Source organism: Thamnophis sirtalis, unplaced genomic scaffold (genome assembly GCF_051295495.1).
Source record: "Thamnophis sirtalis isolate CommonGarterSnake01/CBP01778 unplaced genomic scaffold, rThaSir2_p1.2 scaffold_6, whole genome shotgun sequence".
In the NCBI taxonomy this organism is placed as follows: domain Eukaryota; kingdom Metazoa; phylum Chordata; class Lepidosauria; order Squamata; family Natricidae; genus Thamnophis; species Thamnophis sirtalis.
Genome location: NW_028261386.1, coordinates 73,103,119 through 73,128,088, shown reverse-complemented (window position 1 = coordinate 73,128,088; position 24,970 = coordinate 73,103,119). Strand labels below are relative to the sequence as shown.

At 41.1% G+C, this 24,970-nt stretch overlaps 1 protein-coding gene and 1 pseudogene across 3 annotated transcripts in view; both read left to right on the top strand.

Moving 5' to 3' along the window:
- Positions 1–24,970, top strand: part of LOC106554465 (uncharacterized) — a 38,655-nt gene that overhangs the window by 8,241 nt on the left and 5,444 nt on the right. For 2 of the 3 annotated variants that reach the window (XM_087718184.1, XM_087718183.1), the window contains 11 exons: positions 353–1,739; positions 4,221–4,347; positions 7,509–7,668; positions 9,445–9,660; positions 10,099–10,245; positions 11,075–11,224; positions 12,802–12,913; positions 13,076–13,179; positions 16,154–16,282; positions 17,630–17,716; positions 23,762–23,902. In XM_087718184.1, coding sequence (XP_087574310.1) covers positions 353–1,739; positions 4,221–4,347; positions 7,509–7,668; positions 9,445–9,660; positions 10,099–10,245; positions 11,075–11,224; positions 12,802–12,913; positions 13,076–13,179; positions 16,154–16,282; positions 17,630–17,716; positions 23,762–23,902 — 2,760 coding nt within the window. The remainder of the gene's footprint in view (positions 1–352; positions 1,740–4,220; positions 4,348–7,508; positions 7,669–9,444; positions 9,661–10,098; positions 10,246–11,074; positions 11,225–12,801; positions 12,914–13,075; positions 13,180–16,153; positions 16,283–17,629; positions 17,717–23,761; positions 23,903–24,970) is intronic. The other variant, XM_087718185.1, reaches the window with a different exon arrangement.
- Positions 13,268–14,870, top strand: LOC148045020 (cyclin-dependent kinase 11B pseudogene; annotated as a pseudogene).

Sequence of the window (24,970 nt, the reverse complement as noted above, 5' to 3'; positions counted from 1 at the left end):
CCAAGCCCCTGAACCGGTTCTCCCATAGGTGCCGCCATCTCACTTTTTGCTTCTGCGCAAAGCAATTTTAATGGTACTGCACATGTGCACCTGACACACATCAAGCACATGCTCACACCCCAGAGTGAACTGGCAGTGGCACCTACAGGAATCCACCCCTGATAGCAACCTATATCTAGATGTAAAGTTTTGGATGCAAAACATAAATAAAAAAATGAAAAGGAGATGAGCTATTCATTCTGGAATCAGATTTTATCTCTTTAAGAGTGCATGCTTTAATAATGATTTAGTACGAATTAAAATGTTGGCTTATCTTATCATTACATTATTTATATTGCCATATTACTTGCAGGATTCTAGTGAGGCAGAAATGGCGGATCCAATCTCATTTCTGGAATATTCAGAAGGCATTGGGAAGTGTGAAAAAAATAGAGAAAGTCTTGCCATGAGCCCTACCAAACTGCTGGGAAGAGTCAGCTTTGATCAGCATAATCTCTTATCTCCTGATCAGTGGAAAATAGGAAAACAACTGGGAAAATGCTTGCAATTAGAAAGGAAGGTTATGTCCCCAGATGATAAAAGTACAAATTGTTTTATTTCCAATGGTGTTGTAAAATGTCAGCGTAATAAATATGAACCAAGGCCAGAAAGCCGAAAAGAAAGTAACTCTGATTATGATGATGAAGAGATGGTAAGTGAAAAGGAATCTGAACTACCATTTAATTGGTCCAAATATTCACAGCAGTGGCATGGACAACTAAGTGAAGTTAAGGCAAAAGTGGATGAACAAAATGACTCTTCTTCTTCTTCTGGTTCCAAAGAACATTCTGGCATGTTTTTCAGTGGATCAACCATTTCTAAGATTCCGATATGGCTTATGGAAGGTTTAGATGATGATGTATCACAGGTAGCAGGAAAGTCAAGGAATTCTCTAGATGTTTCTGACTTTCAGAACACAGAATTGAAACAGCCAGAGAATCATAGTTCCAAATTCAAGATTATTCAATGTACACAAAGGATTGGGCAGTGCAAAAATAAATGTAATGTTGAAGCAGATGAATGTTCAGATCCCAAATTAGGAAGGAACCCTGAGTTTAAGAAGATCAATGATCAAATAAAAAATGTTACAATTGAACCAGAGAAAAATCAAGAGATGACACCTGTTAAATCACAAATGAAGCACCACAACAATGCAAACACTGGAAAGAGATTGAATGGAAAATCCTCATCCAATGATTCATTCTGCATACCTACTGACAACAATTTGCCTTGTACTTCCTATCTCACAAGATATGGGCTCCATAGAGCATCCAGCAGAGACAAGGATGCGGAATTCTCTGATGCCGATTATGCCACAGATGAGCCCAGTGAAGCTGAAGATTATGTTTTAAAAACCTATGGAAAATCTTTTCCCAAGAAACTCTGTGCTCAGGAACCCATGAGCCAAAAGGAAACCCCACAGACCCCAAGCAGCAGCAGCAGTAGCAGCAATGAATCCAGTCTCAGAGATGGCTGCTTGAAATATGAAAAGCCTTTCTCTTCCCATCTGGCATCTCCTTTTCATCCCCTGGAAGCCACAAGAAATCAACGAGAGCCTGAAATACTGATCAAGAGTATTGCAAGCAATTATGGTGGAGAACTAAGTTGGAAAGCTCCTTCTCTGAGAAATGACCTTGTGGCTCGCCTCTTCCCTGTTTTCAAGAGCAAAGCAAATCCAGAACATAGGAAAGGCACTCAAGGTAATTTGAAAAATAATTCCTCTACAATGCAGTCATCCTATAGGAGGCTGTCTGACAGTTGAAGTCCACACAGAACCAAGTTGCTTAAGTTGAGACACACTGCTTTATACTGAAGTTTAATGTTGGTAGAAAGTTATTGAATTAGGCTGCCACCATTTAGGCTGAGCTTTCTAACATAGCTTCCTCTAATCTGTGAGACAGGGAAGTTCTCGGCCTTTTGTCAAAAACATTTACCTTCAACTTAGCTTTAGGGTAGGCAGGTGAGCATTGACTCTTCTTGTCCCAAAGTACAAGAGGACAGAGGACAGAACTTAAAAGATCGTAGGGCAGTCCCAGATTCACAAGAGGAGAGCTGTGCTCCTGTACAGTTTTGCACATGAGAAGAGTTTTAATGAAAAGTTCCAGTGTTTAATCTCTTTGAATGAATAGATGAAGCCAAATCTCTTGCTATAAAAATGAGTTTGTTAGGCATAAAAGGAAAGAAGGAAAACTCAATAATAAGGCATGTACAAGATTTCCAATAAATCAATATAGTTAAGACCAATTTAACTAGTTACTAGCTACTTATTGTCTCCTTGAATAATAGGTTTCAGCACATGGTGTCAGAGTTCATTGCAGAAGATAAAGTTGGAGGTCATCTGGGCCTTCTGATTGGATATTACCAGGGAGTTTCTCTTTGCTGTTACCTTTTTCCTCTGCATTATTCTTATTTTTAGAGAAGGAAGAGAGTAATTAAAAGCTAAGACTTTTTGGAGAGGCAGCCTATAACTTTGCCCACTGAATGCACCAGCTTGGATGAGTCTAGGAGCTAAACTGCCTTCCTGATGATCCTTAAAGCAGTGATGAAAATATATTCTGATTTTCATCAAGTACATCAAAGGGATTATACAAGAGAGGACTTAAAAAAAATACACAAGAGCTGAATTCCATCTGCTTAGAGCTTCCAGCATAAGCAATTTTAATGTGCTTCATTGTATCATACCACAGGATAGGGATTAGTTGTGGATGCTTTATAATTGTTAGAGATGCAGCTCTGGAAGCATTAATTCTTTATACCCTTTATTCTATTAACCAGGGAGGACAAGAGGAGAGATAAAAAGAGAATTCTATTGGTTCTTTGTCTCTTCCTTGCTTTGTAAGTCTGATAACAGAAGGCTCCCATTTTTAATTGTTTTTTTAAAAAAAAGTTGTTTCCATCCTTCCTTCTCCCCACTAGTGAGGGGAGGATCTCAGAGAGGCAGTCCTTCTGTCTAAGCATATAACCTCCTTAATAGGGATTAAATTAAGCACTGGCTATTTTTGCTGATTTTTGCTGAGCTTGGTACTCTTCACCTATATTGTTATGGATACAGATCCATTGAATGAACTGAGAGATTAAGGTTTAAGTCAGCATGTTCCCTTCAATAATCTTAATAAAGCTGTGATAAGAAGAACCATTGAAATAACATTTAAACTACAATTCCTCTGAAAGTTAATTCAAAATTGGGTGACTTAATTGAACTGCAATTTTGTGTCAGGGTGGGAAATTGAGGGGAAGATAAATTGATTATGCAGATACAGGTAACATACAATACCAATTACAACAGAGGTGGGTTGCTCCCGGTTCAGTCCGGGTCACAGAACCAGCAGCCCAGTCTGGCCATGTTCCCGAAACAATTACCTAGTTGCTGCTGCCGTTGCTGGAATGTTGTTTAGTAGTGTCTGTGCGTACACAGTTCACTGGAATTTTTTCTGTGCATGCAAAGTGCGTGCGAAGTGAACCGGTAGTAAAACCAGGATCAACCCACTCTGAATTACAAGTATCTTACCAATTAACACGTATAATGTTGTAAAACCTTTTCTGAAATTCTTTGAAAGATTTTAATTGTGTGAGTTTGACAATTTCTTTCTTAGTGGTTGTTAAATTTTGATGGAATTTGATAATATTCCATGGCACTGTTCTATGACTAAGATGAACACCAGATGGTGGTAAAGAAATAGAGAAATCTAGTTGCCACCCCCGTACCCTCGGGTTTTTTTGCAGTCTAGTTCTGATATTCTTAATACTGATACAACTTGCCAGTACCACTGAAGTGCCCAAGCCTGCCTAGATGGCTTGTGTCTGCACGCCACAAATACAACTTCAGTTCTTCTTTCTAGAATGCAATTACCTGCTCTTTGACTAATGGGCTGCACCTGAGAGGTTTGTTTTGGAGCCCAGAGAACCTTATTTACAGGCCCTGATGCCAATTGAAACCATAAATTACATGTGGACTTATTATGTTATATGTACTGAACCAGAATTTCAAATTCTACCCCCCCCCCATGTAATATCTTTCGGTCATTCCGATCCTGTGTTTCTCAACTTCAACAGGTGTGGGCTTCGACTTCCAGAATTGCCCAGCCAGCATGGGAAATGAAAAGGGTTTCATGATGCTTCCATTACCTTACTTGACTATCTTGTTAGTACACAGTAATATTATCACACAAATTTCTTTCTAGAGCAAGCTCCAAAGAAGCAGATGGGCAAGACAGAAGAACACAAATGGGAGGATCCTGTCAGCCACAGAGAAACCTCTCTGTTAGCTCAAATGAAAGACGAGCAAGCAAAAGCAATGGATTTTCTCAGGTAAGAAAATTAGGAAGATTTATTTAGGATAGAAGTATAAAACCTTTGTCTTTCTCCATCTCTCTCTATTTATGTATATTTGTATGTATGCATATGCATGTGTATGCATACATATCTGTGTATGTGAGAGAGAAGGGATAGAGAGAGAGTGGTGGGATTCAAATTTTTTTACTACCGGTTTTGTGGGTGTGGCATGGCTTGGTGGGCATGGCAGGGGAAGGATATTGTAAAAATCCATATTTCCTCCCAATCATCTGGGACTCGAGAGGCAGTGAATAGATGGGGGCGAGGCCAGCCAGAGGTGGTTTTTACCGGTTTTCCGAACTACACAAAATTTCCACTAGAGCTTCTCCAGAACTGGTCTGAACCTGCTGAATACCACTTCTGGTTTGTGTGTGTGTGTGTGTGTGTGTGTGTGTGTGTGTGTGTACATGTATTTGCACTTTTATATTTATAAATTTATAAAAGAGATTAGACAACCATTTATCTGAAATGGTATAGCATCTTCTGCTTGAGCATGGAATTGAACTAGAAGACCTCTAAGGTCCTTTCCAACTCTGTTATTCTGTTACTCTAGCAAGGAAAAAATAAAAAAACACATACTGGTGGAAATAATAAAGAATAAGAGAAAAGATTAAAAATTGTAAAATGTTTCACATTTGCACTCTGGATTGTAATCTCATCAGACCTATTTCTAACTCTGAAATTAGTATTTGAAATATTTATCTGTTTGCATGTTTGTTGTTAAGCAAATGGATCAGATGGCAAAGGCTGAAAACAGTAGGTGAATGCTAAGAATAATAGAAGAGTTTAATGTGTGATTAAGTATGTGAAATCTGAGTACATACCTTATTATTTACTTATCAGAGTAGAGAGCGATAAAGGCAGAAAAATTTAACATTGAACAAAAATAAGAAGAAATTGCTGGATTCTATTTCTCCTCCTGGATCACAAGAATGCAATTTGAGGCCTAGTGAAATTGTTCTTTAATTATTTCCTGAAAGTCAACTAATCTAGAGTGATGGGTTAGAACAGACTGACAACCGCAAATATGGAGTCATTTCAGAGTTATTGTTTGGATATGTTTAGGCTATGAACTGATCATTTACAGTCTGCCGTTTAGAGATCCAGCTATCCCAGAGGATCTGTAATTCAGAGACAGAAAACATTCTTGGTAGGCTGGTAGACTGGTAGACATTCTTAGACTGTCCCTGATTCACTTCTTGGTATCTCCAAGAAAAGATCTGAAAGCAATTGATGAGATCCTTATTTAGATCCCACAAAGCCATTTCCAATGTGCATAATAATAACAGTAACAAAGTTGGAAGGGATTTTGGAGGTCATCTGATCCAACTCCCTGCTCTCACAAGAGACTTATACTATTTTTGATAAATGGATGACTAATCTCTTCTTAAAAGCCTTCAGTGATGAGGCACACACATCTTCCAAAGGCAATTTCTTGCACTGGTTAATTGTTCTTGCTGTTAGGAGTTTTCTCCTTAGTTCTAGGTTGCTTCTGTCCTTGGTTAGCTTCCATCTATTATTTCTTGTCCTGCCTACAGGTGCTTTGGTAAATAGGTTGCCCCCCCTCTTCCTTGTGGCAGTATAAGTGGCGCTTGGTGAATCAAATATTGGATTTATTAGTTTCATACATTGCTTTTGTGATATGGCAATCCCCAAATTTATCTGAGTTGTTGATGAAGGCCAAATTAAATTTCAAGACAAGGATGAATGTCCAAATTATTGTTTGTATCGTTGATATGCAGTTTTGTCTCTGATGGAAGAGAATATTTGTAGATCAAGGAACTGTGGATCCAGGGCAGGGGTGGATTCCTGCCAGTTCTAACCTCTTCTATAGAAGAGATTCCACAAATCTACAGTGCCATTTAGAACCGGTTCCAGCTCCCTCTCCCGCCGCACATCATCAAATGAAGAGTGAGAAGAGGAATTCTGGGAGTTGAAGTCCACAAGTCTTAAAGCTGTGAAGTTTGAACGCCCTTGGGGTTTTTTTTTTCTAAAAGGTTGGAGGGGGAAGGGTCTTGTAACTTGACAGCTTTAAGACTTGCACACTTCAGTGCCAGGGTTCCTGAGCCAACATGACTGGAGGAGGAATTCTGGGAGTTGAAGTCCACAAGTCTTAAAGCTGTCAAGTTTGAACCCTCCTGAGGTTTTTTTTCTAAAGGGTTAGGGGTGTAGGGGTCTTGTAACTTGACAGCTTTAAGACTTGCGTGCTTTCAATGCCAGTTTCTGAGTCAACATTTTAGTTGCTAAGCAAGAGCTTTGTTAAGTGAGTTTCACCATTTTACAAGGTGGCCATGCCCACCCAGTCACATGACTGCCAAGCCATCCCCCCACTCGGTCACTTGGCTGGCAAGCCATTCCCACAAAGCAGGCCACACCTACAGAAGAGGTTCTAAAAATTTTTGAAACCCACCATTGGTCCAGGGTGTTGTCTGAGTTTGATTGTTTTTATTAGGTAACATTTAGGTAATAAACCAGATAATATAATCAGTGCCAAAAGGGAGTGAGGGTGGCTGGTTCTCATGTTATCTACTAATGGCTTGCCCTGTCAATGTGAGTGGGTGTGATCTTGGTGGTTCCTTGATTAGATTGTTGTTTACTGTTACCATGTTTGTCTGACTTGGTAGTTTCTTGATTAGGGTATGGTTTACTTCTTGATTGTTGGTCTAGTGTTAATCTAGTGTTATTCTCTGCTTACTGGGTATTGATTGCTAGTGAAGAGGTGTTTCGTTCTTTTTGTTTGGCTTTTAGTGGTATCTTTTGTAGATGTATTTTGTAAATGATTGTGTTGTAATTGTAGATGTTTATCTATCTGTAAATATTGATGGTCGATTTGTCTGTGCTTTGTCTGTCTTTATGTGTATACCTTATTACATTATCAGTGGATGGTGATTGGACATTTAAATGTTCTTGGAACTTTTTTTTTTAAAGCAAAGGGTATCTGATAACTTTCTGGCATTTGCCCTTATATCTTTTTTTCTTGTGTTTTATTTTACATGGATGATGAAATATTGCTGACCCTGTTTGTTCAAATTCCAGCCATTCATAATTAATTGGGGTGGGGGAGCCATTGGTGAATGCTTGTTTTCCTGATCATATGATATTCCTATTCGTATAGTTAGGGTGTGTTTTCCCTCCAGCAGAAAACAAATTATCCAGTATGATGCTGTCCAGGCTCAGTCATCACATCTCCTGGACGAATGTAAGAGTCAAGTAACTTTGAAACTTGACAGAGAAAAAACAGAATGTCAGATGCCTGTGCCAGCTATTAAAAAAGAGGAAGAGTCTGAACAAATAAGAGTAAGTGGCATCTTTTTGGTTATAACTATATTGGAATCTCAGTTCACTTTTTCAAATGAGAATATAGAGCAAATAATTGGGGAATTATCTTGATATGATGGCAGTTTGGTTTAAAGGAGAAAAGCAAAATGACTTGAGTGGAAAATATGATCCACAAAGCTAGTGACTTTGTATTTTTTTTTTTAATGAAACTATTGTGCAAAATTCTGGATGCTATTACCACTAGACCACTCCTTGAGATGTGTTTACCTGCAGTACGTGTGTATGGGGAATGTTTTTAAAGAGACCTTCTCTGCTTCCTATTTTCACTATTCTCCCTAAATCTTTTTTTTAAGGTAGTCCTTGTTATCTCCAACTAGAATTGAAATGGCATAATCTGTGAATGAAATGTGAACATGTGGTTGCATACCTAGCTGCCAATAGAAAAAAACCCTGTTTGTTAAAGAATATCTAAAATTAGATATCTTATTGGACTGGCAAATCATAGAACTGAATGATGATATTACTAAGTCAGTTAATCTTGTCTGCTTGACTTATAGGCCCGTACTGTCTGATAGGAGATCTTTACAAGTGCCAAAAAATAATGACTGAAACCACCATCATATCTTCTGAGATTTTGGGAAAAGTTCCTTCCAAATTTCATAAGACCGTTTCTTCCAAAATTTTGTGAATGCCAAGATTTATATCTCTTATAAATCTGTTACAAAGATCTGTTATATCAAAATCAGTTACAATTTTGTGTACTGCATGTGGGCTTCAGTGGTGGGATTCAATTTTTTTTACTACCGATTCTGTGGGCGTGGCATGGCTTGGTGGGCATGGCAGGGGAAGGATACTGCAAAATCCCCATTTCCTCCCGATCAGCTGGGACTTGGGAGGCAGAGAATAGATGGAGTGGGGGCAGTCAGGGGTGGTATTCATCGGCTCTCCAAACTACTCAAAATTTCTGCTACCGGTTCTCCAGAACTGGTCAGCACCTGCTGAATACCACCTCTGATGTGTTTCTATGTATGCTCCTTAGAGGTTAGCTGGAATTTCACGACGATATTGCTTAGTGCTGATTTCTCTGTTGTCTGGCATTTTATAGTTCTGTACACATGCAGTGTTCAGATGGCGAAGGTAATGAGGAGCAGCCAAGTAACCTTCCAAAAGATCTATTAGAATTTTTCCTCTTGCTATTCTATGGTTGGTAAGAAAAGATAACAATCACATTGCATTTTCAAAAGAATTTCCTTGCCAGATCTTGGGGTAAAGCTAATGTTTAATTGATTCCAGCCTTCTATCATTCCATCTTTAATATGTGTCCCTGCTGAATAGGTAAGATGATAGAATTTATAGTCCAATTCATCTGGTAGATAAAAGGTTGGAATACATTGGCCTTATTGCAATAATTATCACTGGAAGACCTGAAGGTCCAGGTTAGGGACAGGTCACCTTGGAGAAGTCTTACCTATAGTTGACACTGACTTTTGGCACATAATCAATTGCAATAATTACAAATTGACAAGCTCTCAAGTTCCCATTTTCTCTCTTTGTATTGTTACTCAGCTCTTTTTGCATCTGTTGACTTGGTGGATGGGGTGGTGGTTCAATAATATCCTTTAGGTGCCTGTCTAATCTTTCCCAGCTTGACACCTTCCTGATATGCCCATCTTCCATAATTTCCCATCTGATATGAATAAAGATTAAGATCTAATGTAAATACTTAGTCTTCCATCAGAAACATATCAGTGTCTTTTTTTCTCCTTGAAAACAATCTCTGCTTTCTAATAACAGATGTTGAAGAAGCAAATTGCAGGCCTACAGGAGGAGTTCAGGAGAAACAAGATCCACTGGCAAGCTGCCCACAGCAGACTAAAGAGTCAAGTGGAAGCACTGACCAAACGGAACCTGGATCTCCAGGATGAGCTTGGAATGTCTGAGCATCAGAAGATGGAAACCCAGAGAAAACATGGAGCAGTGGATATTATTTACAGAAGATCAGAAACACCGGTACTATAAGCAAGACTTTTATTTGTGTTTAATGCTTGGCTTCCTTTCCCATGCTTTCTTCAGAGTAAAGACCAGGGGTCTTGCAAAATATTCTATTGGTAACTGATTATTCTCTAGTATAATGCTGCTCAGGTCAGCTTCAGAACTCCCCCTAATGAAATCTTGCAATTCATCTACCCAGTATATCAATTCATAGAGCGGTATTAGTGATATTGGAGCAAGTAACAAACTGGGATATTTTTTTCATTAGTGTGCAAGGACAAGAAATATCCTGGAAGTTGGCCCTTTCTTTTCTCACCAAGGAATTGACTGCTCCATGGATGATCTTAGTTTTGTTTGATTTTTCCCCCCAAATTCAGGTGTACTGAGAATCACTACTGGCTGTATTTCACTCAGTGAAACCTTTTTTAAATTGTTAATGTATCATTTCTTTCCCAGCTTTCTGCTGCTATCTTGAGAGGGACATCCTCCCAAGAGACTGTAGAAGAGAGACCCTTGCAAGATAACCACAAGAGTCTCGTTGATGTCCATGTGCGAAGGAAAATATCATTTGATAATTTGGCTCATAATGATAGGAATGCCCAGGTAAGTCATGTAATCATGATGATGGACAAAAAGAAAGAAAGAATGAAAGAGAGAGAGAGAGAGAGAGAGAGAAAGAAAGAAAGAAAGAAAGAAAGAAAGAAAGAAAGAAAGAAACCTCCTGCAGCATATAAAGAACAGGCACAATTTGCATAGTACGGTAGCTGCACTATGGCGTCTGAGGATCAAATTCCCATATGAAATGAAAGTTGATATGGTCCAAGGGTTAATATACTAAGCTAGTTGTAACAAAATCCTAATTTGAATCTGGTTGCTTCTATGACCTCAGTAAGCATCCTTGGCTATATGTTTCCCTCTTAACTTTGGTCCAACCAACTTTCCTATGGTTGTGGCTGTAATTCACAAAGGCCACTCTGGCTGTAGTTTTGGAAATTGTAGTCCCAGAATGCTTGGATGGCATAGGGTAGAATGTTTACTTCACCAATTGTAAAGCTTTCAGTGTATGATTAAGGGCACTGAACTCTTAAAAACACAATATAAATAGACAGTCATCACTGCCATTATGGATTTCTATTATGTATCTCAGCTGTTCTTTCTTAGTTGTGGATGGTGGGTTCCTACCTGTTTGGACCAGTTTGGTGGCCTGGGTTGCTGGAAGCAGCAGTGACTCAGGCTTGCCACGCCCCCAAACCGGTTCTCCTGGTGGCACTGTAGGTGCCACCATCTTGTTATTTTGTTTCTGCTCATGCACAGCGTGCAGATGAGCGGGTCGGCAGTAGTGCCTGCCGGAACTCATCCCTGCTTAGTTGCATCTTTTTCTAATAGGGCCCCCAAAAGGTAATTTCTTGTAAAAACTTCTAATGTCTTTTAGGCAGCCAGAAGGACATTGCTAAGGTCTGAGTCACTGAAAACTGCAAGAGGAGAACAAAGAACAAGGAGCCCATCTAAAATGCTGAATAATGGAAGTTTAACCCCTACTGGTCAGAGGACTCCCCATCAAACACCATTTCAGATCCAGAAAGTAATGTGGATTCCCTGAATAGACCATTTTCTTTAGTATTTCTTGCAATAGCATAGATAGTCCTCAACTTGCAACCACTATAGAGCACAGTATTTTGATTGCTAAGCGAGACGTGTGTTAAGTGAATTTTGCCGCATTTTACCACCTTTCTTGCCAAAGTCGTTAAGTGAATCGCTGCAGTTTTAAAGTTAGTAACATGGTTGTTCAGTGAATCTAGCTTCCCCATGGACTTGGCTTGTCAGAAGGTCGCAGAGCAACCTCTCTGAGCACTTGGGGAGGGCAGGGTGAAGACACCACGGTGTCACCATGCCAGGATGACTTGAAAGGGTAGAACTTCTAAATTGCAGAAGAGGGTTTAGGTAAGAGTTCTAGCCAATGGATTCACCTGCCTTGAAAATCCATAGGAAAACCTGGTAAAACTGTATTTATGCCATTTTCTCTAGAACTGAAGCTCTTTACATAGCAATAGCAGTTAGACTTATATACCGCTTCATAGGGCTTTCAGCCCTCTCTAAGCGGTTTACAGAGTCAGCATATTGCCCCCAACAATCCGGGTCCTCATTTTACTCACCTCGGAAGGATGGAAGGCTGAGTCAACCCTGAGCCGGTGAGATTTGAACAGCCGAACTGCAGAACTGCAGTCAGCTGAAGTAGCCTGCAGTGCTGCATTTAATCACTGCGCCACTTCGGCTCCTACATAAGCCTCAGGGGCATGGTACCAGTCTCTGATTGGCACAGCCTTATTGTGGAAAGGTCTGTTTTTTGGGTCCTCAATGTAGAGAGTAATGGCATGAAAGTCTATCTTTTTGGAATATATCTTCAAGTTGTCTATAAAATCCCCTGTTCTATCACTAGAACAGTTTTATCCTATCTGATAACATAATTTGGGAAACAACTTTAAGAACTGAATATTCAGGCTGGAACTTTGAGAAGATATCACTGAATAAGGATTATCGCATTTTTTGGAGTATAAGATGCACCTCCCCCCTCTGAGGGTAAAAATCTGGGTGTGTCTTATACATTGAATACAGCATTTTTGTCTTCCGAAACTCTGCCCCCTTCACAAAAATGGACATGCATAGCCTTTAGGAGGCCTGCAAAGAGCTTCTGGGGAGGGCAAAAATGAGCAAAAAATGGATCGTTTTTTGCTTGTTTTCCCTCCCAGCCGCCACCAGCACTCCACAAGCCTCCTAAAGGCTATGCATGCCCTTTTTTTTTTTTGGCAAAAAAGGGCCCGTTTTCGTGAAAAACGGGCTGCTTCTTGCTCATTTTTGGGCTCCCCTCAGCCACCAGGAGCACTTTGCAGGCCTCTCAAACTCTCTGCATGCCCCATTTTTCACAACAAATGAGGCATGCAGAGGGTTTGGGAGATCTGCAGAGTGCAATTTACCTCTTTAAAATCTTGGTGCGTCTTATACTCCGAAAAATATGGGTATATAGAGTAATTACTACTGTTGTTAATTGTGTGTCAGTCTTGCTTTCACTGATATGGGCAACTCTTTATACATCTAGACATTTCAAGTAATGATCCGTGCAAAAATATGTTTATTCTTTAAAAAGTTGCCTCTTTGCCGTAGGCCTCACCTCAGTTGACTTCTGATCAGCAACAAAACCATGGAAGAAACACACCCATATTGAAGTCTAACCAGTGCGTAGACAAGAATACTGCTCCATTTTTGTATGTAAAAGGTAAAATATGTAAAAAGAAGGCATCTAGTAACTGAAGAATAGATTCCTTTTGCTAGCTAATAGCAACAGACTGTATTGATTTAAAAATGGCTTCTGAATGATCTATGCTTTACTGTGCAAGTCACTAACAATTTTAACCTATTGATATTTGAATTCCTTTAGGCATATGCTCTTCCACCTCAGGTGCTTCAGAAGATGCAGTGTTTTCAAACAGCCTAAATACTGACATTTTAAACTCCACACCTTTGGATGATGTGGAAATTCAGGTATGTTTACATTCAAATATTAAACACTATCTTTAAATACAGATAATGTTTCTATACCGTATTTTCACCCATATAACCCGCGGGTTATATGCGTTTTTTACCTACCCTGCATGCCCCCGCGGGGTATAAAAGTGGGTGGGGTATACAGAAAATATTTTACACAGATTAACTAAAGGGAGAGCTTGGGAGTTCGAGGAATTGGGAGGCAGCTTTACCTCGGCTCCCCGTTCTCCATCGGGGGCACGTGCAACCAGACTGGAAAGGGCTGGGGAGACTTGGCTCGGCGGCTCGGGCTCCTTTTCTCCCTTTTCCTGCTTGGGTTTTGGGACGCCTTCGTGAAAACCCCGCCCCTGGCTATGGCTTAGGCATGGTGTACAAAAACTTATTTGCATAAATCTTGACTGCAAGATTTTTGACGGGAGGCAGGAACAGGCAGGAATGGAGGAGAAGGGAAAGTGCTGAGGTCGGGGAAGGGACGGGAGGCGGGAACGGAGGAGAAAGCCTGGGCGAGCTGGGGAGGGGTTGGAGGAAGGGGAATATCTTCCCGATTCCCCCATCTCCTCGCCCGTAGAACTGAAACGAGAGCTGCCCAAATATCTCCCGGCCCTTCAGGGCTGCTGTAGCGTGGAAGAATTCCAGTGCCTGAACCGGATCGAGGAAGGGACTTACGGCGTGGTGTACAGAGCCAAAGACAAAAAAAAAAACAGATGAAATTGTGGCCTTGAAGCGATTAAAAATGGAGAAGGAAAAAGAAGGTTTTCCTATTACTTCCTTAAGAGAGATCAACACCATCCTCAAAGCTCAGCACCCAAATATTGTCACTGTTAGGGAGATTGTCGTCGGTAGCAACATGGACAAGATCTACATCGTGATGAACTACGTTGAACATGACCTCAAAAGCTTGATGGAAACCATGAAGCAGCCTTTTCTGCTAGGGGAAGTGAAAACTTTGATGATTTAATTGCTCCGAGGCGTAAAACACCTCCACGACAACTGGATTCTGCACCAGGATTTGAAAACGTCTAACCTGCTCTTGAGTCACGCTGGAATTTTAAAAGTTGGAGATTTTGGACTAGCCAGAGAATACGGTTCTCCCTTAAAGCCGTACACCCCGGTTGTCGTGACGTTATGGTACTGAGCGCCCGAGCTCTTACTCGGAGCCAAGGAATATTCCACAGCCATCGACATGTGGTCCGTGGGTTGCATCTTTGGGGAGCTGTTAACCCAGAAGCCGCTTTTCCCGGGGAAGTCCGAAATCGACCAAATTAACAAAGTTTTTAAAGACTTGGGAACGCCGAGTGAAAAAATCTGGCCGGCTTATAACGAGCTGCAAGCGGTCAAAAAAAATGAGCTTCACAGAGTACCCATACAACAACCTCCGCAAACGGTTCGGTGCCCTCCTCTCGGATCAAGGATTTGATCTCATGAATAAATTCCTGACCTACTACCCTGGGAGAAGGATCACTGCTGAAGACGGCTTAAAGCATGAATATTTCCGTGAGACCCCAGAGCCCATTGACCCCTCCATGTTTCCAACATGGCCGGCCAAAAGCGAACAACAGCGTGTGAAACGAGGCACAAGCCCGCGACCCCCAGAAGGAGGACTGGGGTACAGTCAGCTGGGTGACAATGACATTAAAGATACTTCCTTATGGCATAGTTTATACTCCTTCACTTCAGAGCGGGGCTAGGAGAGCTTTTCCTCCCACGGAGTTCAATAAAGTAGATGGAAGGGAGGGAGGAAGGGTCCCTCCCTCTTACTTTCCGCCCATTGAGATGAACCAAAGCCCTTCTTGAACAAGGAAATATTTTTCCCCAAAGAAGAAAAAATCCATATCCCCAGATATTTGTAAGAGGATTTGAGCGGATTTTCTTGTAAAAGGTTTAGGTGTTATTTAGGAAGGGTGGATGGATGGACGGATAGATGGACAGTATATCAAAGCAAGCGGCTCTGGTTCAAGAAGGGCTCTGGTTCATCTCAATGGGCGGAGGTTTTCCAACCCCTCCCCAGCTCGCCCAGGCTTTCTCCTCTGTTGCCACCTCCCGTCCCTTCCCCGATCTCAGCACGTTCCCTTCTCCTCCGTTCCCCCAACCCCTCCCCAGCTCGCCCAGGCTTTCTCCTCCGTTGCCGCCTCCCGTCCCTTCCCCGATCTCAGCACGTTCCCTTCTCCTCCGTTCCTCCAACCCCTCCCCCGCTCGCCCAGGCTTTCTCCTCTGATTGGTTTTAATGGGGAGGTCCGATGGAATAGCGCTAATGTAATGTTTGCCGGTGGCTTACTCATCGCGGGTTATATAAGAGGGCGGGGTATACGGAAAATATTTTACACGATCTTGGAAACCTGTGGGTTATTCGCGTGGGCGGGTTATTCGCGTGGGCGGGTTATTCGCGTGGGCGGGTTATTCGCGTGGGCGGGTTATATGGGTGAAAATACAGGTAATTCTGTTTTAAAATAAAAGCCTCCAAAACAAGGGAGAAGCTTCTTTTCCTCAAAAGTCAAATCGAGGTGGCTGTCAGTCTCTGTTTTGCTGCTTGCTTTCGGCTGCCATTGAAATGGGGAGGGGGGGCATTGTATTTGGGTGGGGAAGTGTCAGTACAGGAGTGACTGTAAAAAGGGAGTTGTTCTTGCCATCTACTGCGCATGTTGCAGATAGAGGATTTGCCGCCAAGGCCAACTGTCCAGCATACCAACCTGATGATGCTTTTTGAAGATGTCTCTCACATGACACCTGTGGGGTGTACGGATTGGACTATGGGATGGGGTTACCAGGGGGAAAGGGCTGGGTCACATATTGATATCTATGATTATGTGTGCTTTTGCCTCAGAACTTGCTTTGCCTAGCTGCTATCTACTTATAACCAGTAAAAGTACTCTTAATTCTGCAAAATGGAGTTGAGTGGTTTCTTTCTTGGTTACTGAGGGAGGCCGCTTACCACCTGAAGCGATTTCAAATTAATTGCTTAATATCTCTGCAGATGATGGAACATGTTGGCCATAAAAGGACTCAGAGGTTCAAGAAGGCCTCTAGGCCAAAGAGTGTCCCTGTAAATGGAAGGAAAACACCTGAAGGCAATCTTTCTACATTTGAGAAGACTGAAAAAAAGGTTTGGGCCCCTAAGGATTCATCTCTTATACTTCCTTCTTATGCGTCTATTGTCAAATCAGCATCTTTTGTGGGATGATAAGATATATTTGGAATCTCTGATAAATGGTTATTATTGGAGGATTACCTTTGTTCAGTGGCCGACATGGTGATTATCACCAGTTTAAGAAGAAAAGATTTCCCACTTGTTATCTTTCTTCACTATCATCTATTATAAGTATACATTTCCACTAGCTCAACGGGGCTTAAGATATTTTGTTCAAAATTAACTTGATCCCTACATTAAAATGCTATTAACTGTGATTTAGTAATTTGATTTCACAATTTGTGAAATAATTTTGTTTGTCACAGTGGTATGAAAGTGGCATCTTACTTTATTTAATTTTCTCTAAATTGGAGCTAAAATTCTGCCAACCTAGCAGTTCGAAAACATGTAAAAATTCAAGTAGAAAAATAGGAACCACCTTTGGTGGGAAGGTAACAGCGTTATATGAGCCTTTTGTGTTTAGTTATGCCAGCTGCATGACCACAGAGAGGTCTTCAGATAGCGCTGGCTTTTCAGGTTTGAAACAGAGATGAGCACCGCTCCCTAGAGTCGGGAATGACTAGCACATATGTGCGAGGGGAATCTTTACCTTTAAACTGGAGTGAGTAACACAATAATCCTAGGATTAACAGATAATTTTTCTTCAAGTTTAATGTTTCTCAAGATGAATTTTATTTTCACAGCTGTTTTAGTTTTTTTTTTCCTTCACTGCCACCGTAAATTCTCAGATGCTTGTTGTGGAATAACAATTCCATACCCAATGAGTAGAGGAGGCCAACAGGTACAAAGAAAAGTTTACTCTGCAATAGTAGGTAATTTAGCCATGGAAGAGTCTCCATAAACATACGTGGTGTGATGTGTCCATTTTTTATTGTTTTTGCCCGAAGTGGATAAACTTTATAATTTTTGCATACAATCTTTTAAAATGCTAATAAGTATTACTTTATTACTTTGATTTTCTTATCTGTTTAGAGATAATAGATAATTTTCTTTGAAAGCTTTTCTTTTTCTTTTTGTATGTTCGATAAACATCAGGATAATCCTGCTCTATTTTTGAGATTTTGTTTTACAAGATTCCTCATGAATTATCATGTCTTCTAACATACTTAAATTCCCCAAAATTGCAGAAAAATCTGTGTTGGCCACTAGAGGAAATAGTTTTTCTGTCTTAGTCTTACATTAGGCTTGCCTATGCTTTATTGCCTTTATTTCTTCCTCTTCCTTTTAGGTTCTTTGGTAAAATAAGTTATTTTTCCCAAATTCATTCATGTTTAATTGCTGATGATTTTTTTCCCCTCAAAGCCAACATTACTCAGAAGAGCATCATCCTTTACTGAAGCCAAGGTTGGTGGAGAAGTGAAAGAAGAAATTAAGTATCTAGATGGAAAGGTAAGGCAGTTTAGGTATATATATTTATACCTAAAGGAATGAATATATATATATATGTATATGTATATGTGTATGTGTATGTGTATGTGTATGTGTATGTGTATGTGTATGTGTATGTATGTATGTATGTATATATATATGCACACACACACACACATACATACATACATGTGTGTGTGTGTGTGTTATATTTATATATATGTATGTTTTATTTGTGCTGATAAATAAATAAAAAAATTATTTATCAGCACAAATAAAACACAAATATAACAAAGGCAACAGTAAAAATATTGGGTTTCTGTCGTGATGGACAGATATATATATATATATATATATATATATATATATATATATATATATATATATATATATATATATATATATATATATATATATATATATATATATATATATATATATATATATATATATATATATATATATATATATATATATATATAGCTGCGGCCTACTGCAAGTTCAGGGACTTAGATGAACTCTTGCTGGACAGAATTATTTGTGGTGTTAGGGACATTAGTTTACAGAGGAGGTTCCTCGCCAAAACGAACCTCACCAAGTTGACGGAAATGCTGCAGAGGCAGAGCAGCCCAAAGAGTGCATGCAAAACTGTGGAGGTGCATCACGAGACTACAGGGCCAAAAGCTTCAGACAGTGAGGACAGTATCTACCGCATGCACACTGACCTTGCGCTACCTGTGGCGGGTTTGTGGCAACCACCAGAGATCGACTTGTCGCTTCTGGGATGCCATCTGCCAGTGCTGCGAACAAAAAGGGCACATCGCCAGGGTCTGCAGAAGCGGGTTCTCTGCAGCACCAAAGCAACTGAAGGGCCAACCTGCATGCCCGAAACTGCCAAGAAGAGACTCATGGCCAAAACAGCATGGGGCAAAATCCAGCGCAACTTTACAGACCACCATTGGTCAAGCATGCATGCCACAGAATAAAAAGCTGAAAGTCACCATCCTCCTTGAGGGATCTCCATGCTCCATGGAGATTGACACAGGGTCATCACTGACCATTATGTCCTGGGCTACGCTTAAGAAGGCTGTCCCCAACTTGAGGAGGCACAAGCTGAGGGTTTCAGATCTACACCTGAGCGACTACCAGGGGAACCAAATCCCGGTTCTGGGCCAAGGCACTTTCCACTCTCCTGGGTATAAGCCTAATAGGGGATATTGTTGGGGTCCAAATTAAAAGAGATTGGAGTCCCCGCATGCTTTCCTAGACCAGTGCTGAAGATGTCCTCAAACTCCTTAAGGTATTCTTCGGTGCTCTCATCACAAACGGCGTTGATTCCGGTCACCTCCAGTCCCAGGGATTTGAACCAGTCTAAACCTAGGAGGCTCTGCAGGGCTCCGTCGACCACCATCACAGGAAGCAGTCCATCGAAGGACTTGAATTGCACTCGAAAAGTGCCTTTGTTTCCCCTGGTAGTCGCTCATGTGTAGATCTGGAACCCTCAGCTTATGCCTCCTCAAGTTGGGGACAGCCTTCTTAAGCGTAGCCCAGGACATAATGGTCTGTGATGACCCTGTGTCAATCTCCATGGAGCATGGAGATTCCTCAAGGAGGATGGTGACTCTTAGCTTTTTAGCCTGTGGCGTGTGTGCTTGATCGATGGTGGTCTGGAAAGTTGCGCCGGATTCTGCCCCAAGCTGTTTTGGCTGTGGTTGCCATGAGTCTCTTCTTGGCAGTTTCGGGCGTGCAGGTTGGCGCTTCAGTTGCTTTGGTGCTGCAGGGAACTTGCTTCTCCAGACCCTGGTGATGTGCCCTTTTTGTTCGCAACACTGGCAGATGGCATCCTGGCAGATGGCATCCCGGAACACTGGCAGATGGCATCCCGGAAGCGGTAAGCCGATCTCTGGTGGTTGCCACAGACCTGCCACAGCTGACACAAGGCGGGAAATGCGTTTCAAATTTCCACTCCGATTCTTTGCAGTCGGTGTGCATGCGGTAGATCCCATCCTCACTCTCTGAAGCTTCCGGCTCTGTAGTCTCGCGATGCATCTCCACAGTTTTGCATGCACTCTTTGGGCTGCTCTGCCTCTGCAGCATTTCCATTGACTTGGTTGAAGACTCGATTGCCCTGGCTTCATCCAGGGCAATTTGTAGAGTGAGGTTTGTTTTGGCAAGCATCCTCCTCTGTAAACTGATGTCCGGAACACCAAAAAATAATTATGTCCAGCAAGAGTTCATCTAAGTCCCTGAACTCGCAGTAGGCTGCAGCCTTCCGATGTGCGGCAACATATTGATTGATTGTTTCACCTTCCTTCTGGTTGTGGAGGTTGAACTTGTGCCTCCGCATGTATTTAGACAGTCTGGGAGCGTAGTGTGTTCGCAGCGTCTGTTATAGGACCAACCAAACAACCGACTGGATCGGCGTTGGTTCAGACAAGTCTTTAGCCATCTCGAACACATCTAGTCAGCAGTAGCTCAGGAACATTGCTTTCTTCCAGCCTTCAGATAGGCTCAGGAGGTCTTTGGCTTCAAGGAAGAATTCGAACCTCATCATATACGAGTCCCAGTGCTTGGTGGCTGGGTTGTATGGAGCTGGTGGGGCATGCGTAGTCATCTTGTCTCGGCAAGCGGATTTGAATTATCCGCTTTAAGGTGGCTGCTCGATGCTGCGCTTTGCTCCGGGCTGGATTGACTTGCTGGATTGTATTTGCTCTTTTGGTGTTTAGTTGCCTTCCAATCCCATCCTCGTCGCCAGTGGCCATTCATAGGGTGAATGGATGAGGCAGACTCAGGCTTCAGCAACAAACAGCTCTTTATTAAGTGACAACTATGTACAATCCAGCAAAGACTCTGTCTGGCAGCAGCCCTTTTAAAGGGAGCTGTCAGACCTTTCAACCAATCAGATTTGAATACTGTTCCTGCCGGAACAGAGGACCTTGGTGGAAACTACCATACTGTTTGTCAGTATGTAACAGTTGATATTTCTCCATTCCTGAAGGGGGATGTTGTACATTTACGCATTAAATAAGAAATATGAACTTTGGAAAGCAGTATTTGCTTGAACACATGGTTTTCTCTCTCTGTCTCTGTCCCTCCCTCCCCTCCCCCCTCTCTCTCAAACACACAAACAAACACACAGACACAAACCTGCTTAAGACATATACTGATATCCTAAATCATGGTTAATGGGACATAGACTACAAGAAGACATGGCACCTTTCTTCTTTCTTCAACTGTTGTGGGAGGTGGGAAGAATCAAGATCAAATCAAGAAAGTCCAGTTGCTTTTTGAAAGCACCTTTGGAACAATCATGACCTGGATGATTGAGAACCACCATAGATGTGTGTATGGTACATATGTGTGCATGTGTATGATTCATTTTCTGTCTTTATCATCCCTGTTTCAAATGTCTCCGCTCACTTTGCTCCTATATTACTTTTTGACTTTTAAGTTGGTTCAAAATATGTTCCAGCCATTTGAGCTGCAAACAGAGAAAAGCAGTGTGGGTACTAGTAAATATATAATATGGATCAGAGAAGCTGCAGGTGAAGAAAGAGCTGATGCTGTTTTAAGATAAAAGATGTAGGAGCTTTCAATTTGGGTATCAGGACAAAACAATTTGCTTCAGGACAATGCAATTTGCTGGATAAAATGGAACTGTCTTTTATAAATATCCTTAATTTGAGGTTGTACCAGGCATGCTGGGCAGTTAGTTTCATTTGGCACCTCTTTTGAAAAATTTATTTGCCGGAAGTGTGTTCCCCATCTGCTCTCCGAGAGGTCTTGCATAATCTCCTAGGTGCTCCTTCTTCCCATACAGCTGGTTTGGGTACGATGGGGGTCACATAATGCGAAAATTAAACTATTACAGGCATATGTCTGTGCCATATGGCAATTCATCAACGTGCAAATTGGAGCACCCCATGCAGGACTGACGGTCTCCAAGGAGATGCTGATTATGTTGACTTGTAGAGAAATTGAATTTATAATGCAATTTGTGCCAGACGTGAATCTCATAAAAACAGCATTTGTGACTGGCAGCAGGATTCTTTCTCTCTTTAAAGAAACCTTGAGATTGCTGCTTGTACATTAATTGAAAGTTATTGAAATTTAGCTTTGCAGAATGCTGCATGTTACGTCTGTCCCAAAAACAGTTGGAGCAAGGAAGGAAATGCATCTGTAACACAGGGCAGCATCATAAAAGCAGCTCAAATATAACAGGAATAACAGGTCAAATATAACCCTTTATACAAAGCTTTATAATAAAAGTTACATATAAATAATTATGATTAGTGTTGTGGCCCAACAGCGGCCGGCTGAGCTGTTGATGGAATCTGACAGCAGTGAACACTATGGGACTGCCCTGAGGCTGAGGAAGACAGAGCAGGGACTAGAGAGACCTGTTGGCCACCAGATGGCATCTGAGTCAGGGAGCAGTGAGGAAGAACAGAGGGAGGCTGTCCCTGACATACGTATGCATAGGGTTGAGAGGAGGAGGAGGAGGGAGCAGCTTTGGAAAAAGGCTCACAGAAAGAAATAGGAACAGGTGGCTACTGATTGGCCCCTCCCGGAGAGCTTATAGGTGGGGCAATGGGAGGGGAATTTTGCAGGAAACAACAGTTTACTAATCCAGGCGTAGTGAAAGATTGGGAGAATTTCGTGAATTCAAGCCTTGTTTTCATAGAGATAATTTTCTAAGCTCCTAGCCAAGGGGTTGCTTATCTCCCTCCTTAGTTGTGGCAGACAGCCAAGTCTACGTCAGTATATATTAGAAGCTTGGGACAGAACAATTATAGAACCTAATGGACTTGCAACTCTATATTGGCTTTATAATAACGTGTATGTGTGAATGTATGTGTGTGTGTATGTGTGTGTATGTGTGTGTGTATGTGTGTGTGTATGTGTGTGTGTGTATATGTATGTATGTATCTCCTATAGAGTTTGTGGGAGTGTAGCCAATGTAGATGCTGAGATTTTGTTACTATTATTTTTGGATTTGTTTATATATTTTAAGCAATTTACTGTATATAGCTGCACATCTTTCAAGAGTGAATCTAGAGAGCACACAGAGTATTAAAACAGAAAAGCCCTGCAAACTCCTTAACAACATAATATACATGATAAAGCATCCACAATAATAATCCAAAATAGTAATAAGCACCATCTATTTTCAATCAATAAAGACCAAAGGAAACAGAGCCACCAGCAGGGCAGGTTTAGCCTCATGACTCAAGGGGCTGAGGAATCATCTAGGTATTTAGGCCCCTTCCCCACCATCCTTTTTCTTGCTTTGTAGAAATACTCAGAGGAAAATATTCAATGAGTTTGAGTTGAGTGTTGCAAGATTTGAGCAAAAATCCTTTGAGCGGGTGTGCAACCTAGCTTCCGTTCTCACAAGACTCTCTGGGAGTTGAGTGGCATATAAATGTAATAAATTATGATGAAAAATACTATCACTTTCATGAAGGTGGATTTGTTTCCCTTTCTTTACTTGTTTTGCAAAGGGAAGATGTTTTCATGATAGAAATACTAGCAACTTTTTTCCCACCCAGAAGTGCAATTACAAAACATGTGAAAGGGTTCCAATATCATTTGATATTTTTTTTAAAGTTGGGGCTAAGAAAAGTTTATCCCAGTTTGAGTGGAATTTTATTTGCTTCCTGCTGCCATATTTTGATTGGCCCCAAATAGTGCATTTTTTTTTTACTTTGAGAATAGATGTAGGTAGCACAACATTAACACTCTATCAGCTTCCAGATGGAGGGCTTCCGTTTTGCCAGTCACAAGGCCTTGCACAAGAGTTACATTTTATTTTCCCCCTGGACAATTTTTTTTAATGGGAAGGAAAATGATAGAGGAATGTTGGAAACAGGTGATACAAATAGAGAAGGATACCTTCTTGGCCTTCCTGTAAAATTTTGTCAGGATGATTGCAGCATAGAAATACTGTAAATGAATGAAAGAGAATTTATAAATGAATTTATGTACATGTGAATAACGAGTTGTGGCTGTCCATACAAGAAAGGATGCATGTGTATTCTCAAACATCTGGTCTTTGCTTCAAAGGTGAAGCAGCTGTTCACCGATGGACGCAGAATTACTACATACCCCAATGGTACAAAGATGGAAATTAGTACTGATAAAAAGACAGTGACTGTTACTTTTTACAATGGCGATATTAAAAAGATCTTAGCAGATCAGACAGTGGTGAGTATGTTTGTTTCCATCGCTCTGCTTTAAAGCTACAGTTTTACCAACGGACTCTGATTTCTGAATGATTAATCTTGAGAAAAAAGGAGGTAAATAGGAGGCTGTGTCATTTCGTTGCAGCAAAATATGAACACATTTATTTCAGCATATAATTCCATAGTCTTCCCATTTCAATAATGCATAAGGCTAAAACATCTGAAGAATGGTTGCAGGAATTGGGCATGTCTAGTTTAATGAAATGAAGGACTAGGGGCGCCATGATAGCAGCGTCCCAATATCTAAAGGGCTGCCACAAAGAAGAGGAGAGTCGATCTATTCTCCAAAGCACCTGAAGGCAGTATAAGAAGCAATGGATGGAAACTAATCAAGGAGAGAACCAACCTAGAACTAAGAAATTGCCTGACAGTTAGAATAATTAATTAGTGGAATGATTTGCCTTCAGAAGTTGTGGATGTTCTAACAGTGGATATTTTAAAGAAGAGATTGGACAACCATTTGTCTGGAATGGTATGGGGGTCTCCTGCTTGAGCAGAGGGTTGCCCTGAAGACCTCCAAGGTCCCTTCCAACTCTGTTATTCTGTTATAACAAGAGTGTTACTAGACTCTAGAGCAGTGTTTCTCAACCTTGGCCACTTGAAGATATCTGGACTTCAACTCCCAGAATTCCCCAGCCAGCGAATGCTCTAGAGTGTTATTTTGCCTTGGCTGATCATGGGAAAGTTCATAAAGAAGTCTAACTTAATGAAACCCTTGAACAACCTTGAATAATATAGTAAAGGTAGACCAATTTCAGGCTTGCAGAATGTGTGTATTTTTAAATTCATTTAACACCAAGCTGGAGCTTAGTGCAAGAGTCAAATAATTAAAATTAAGAAATTTCAAGAACCAGTAGCCCGTGAATACAGGAATTTCTTTCAATTAGCAGACCTGAATGCAACTCACAGCATTTCTATATTTGCCAGTCTATTTGGCATTCTGTAAGCCTTTTTAAAAAAATATTTTGGTTAGTGCAGGTAGTTCTGACTTCATTACCATAAATGGGACTGGCAATTCTATTGCTAAGCT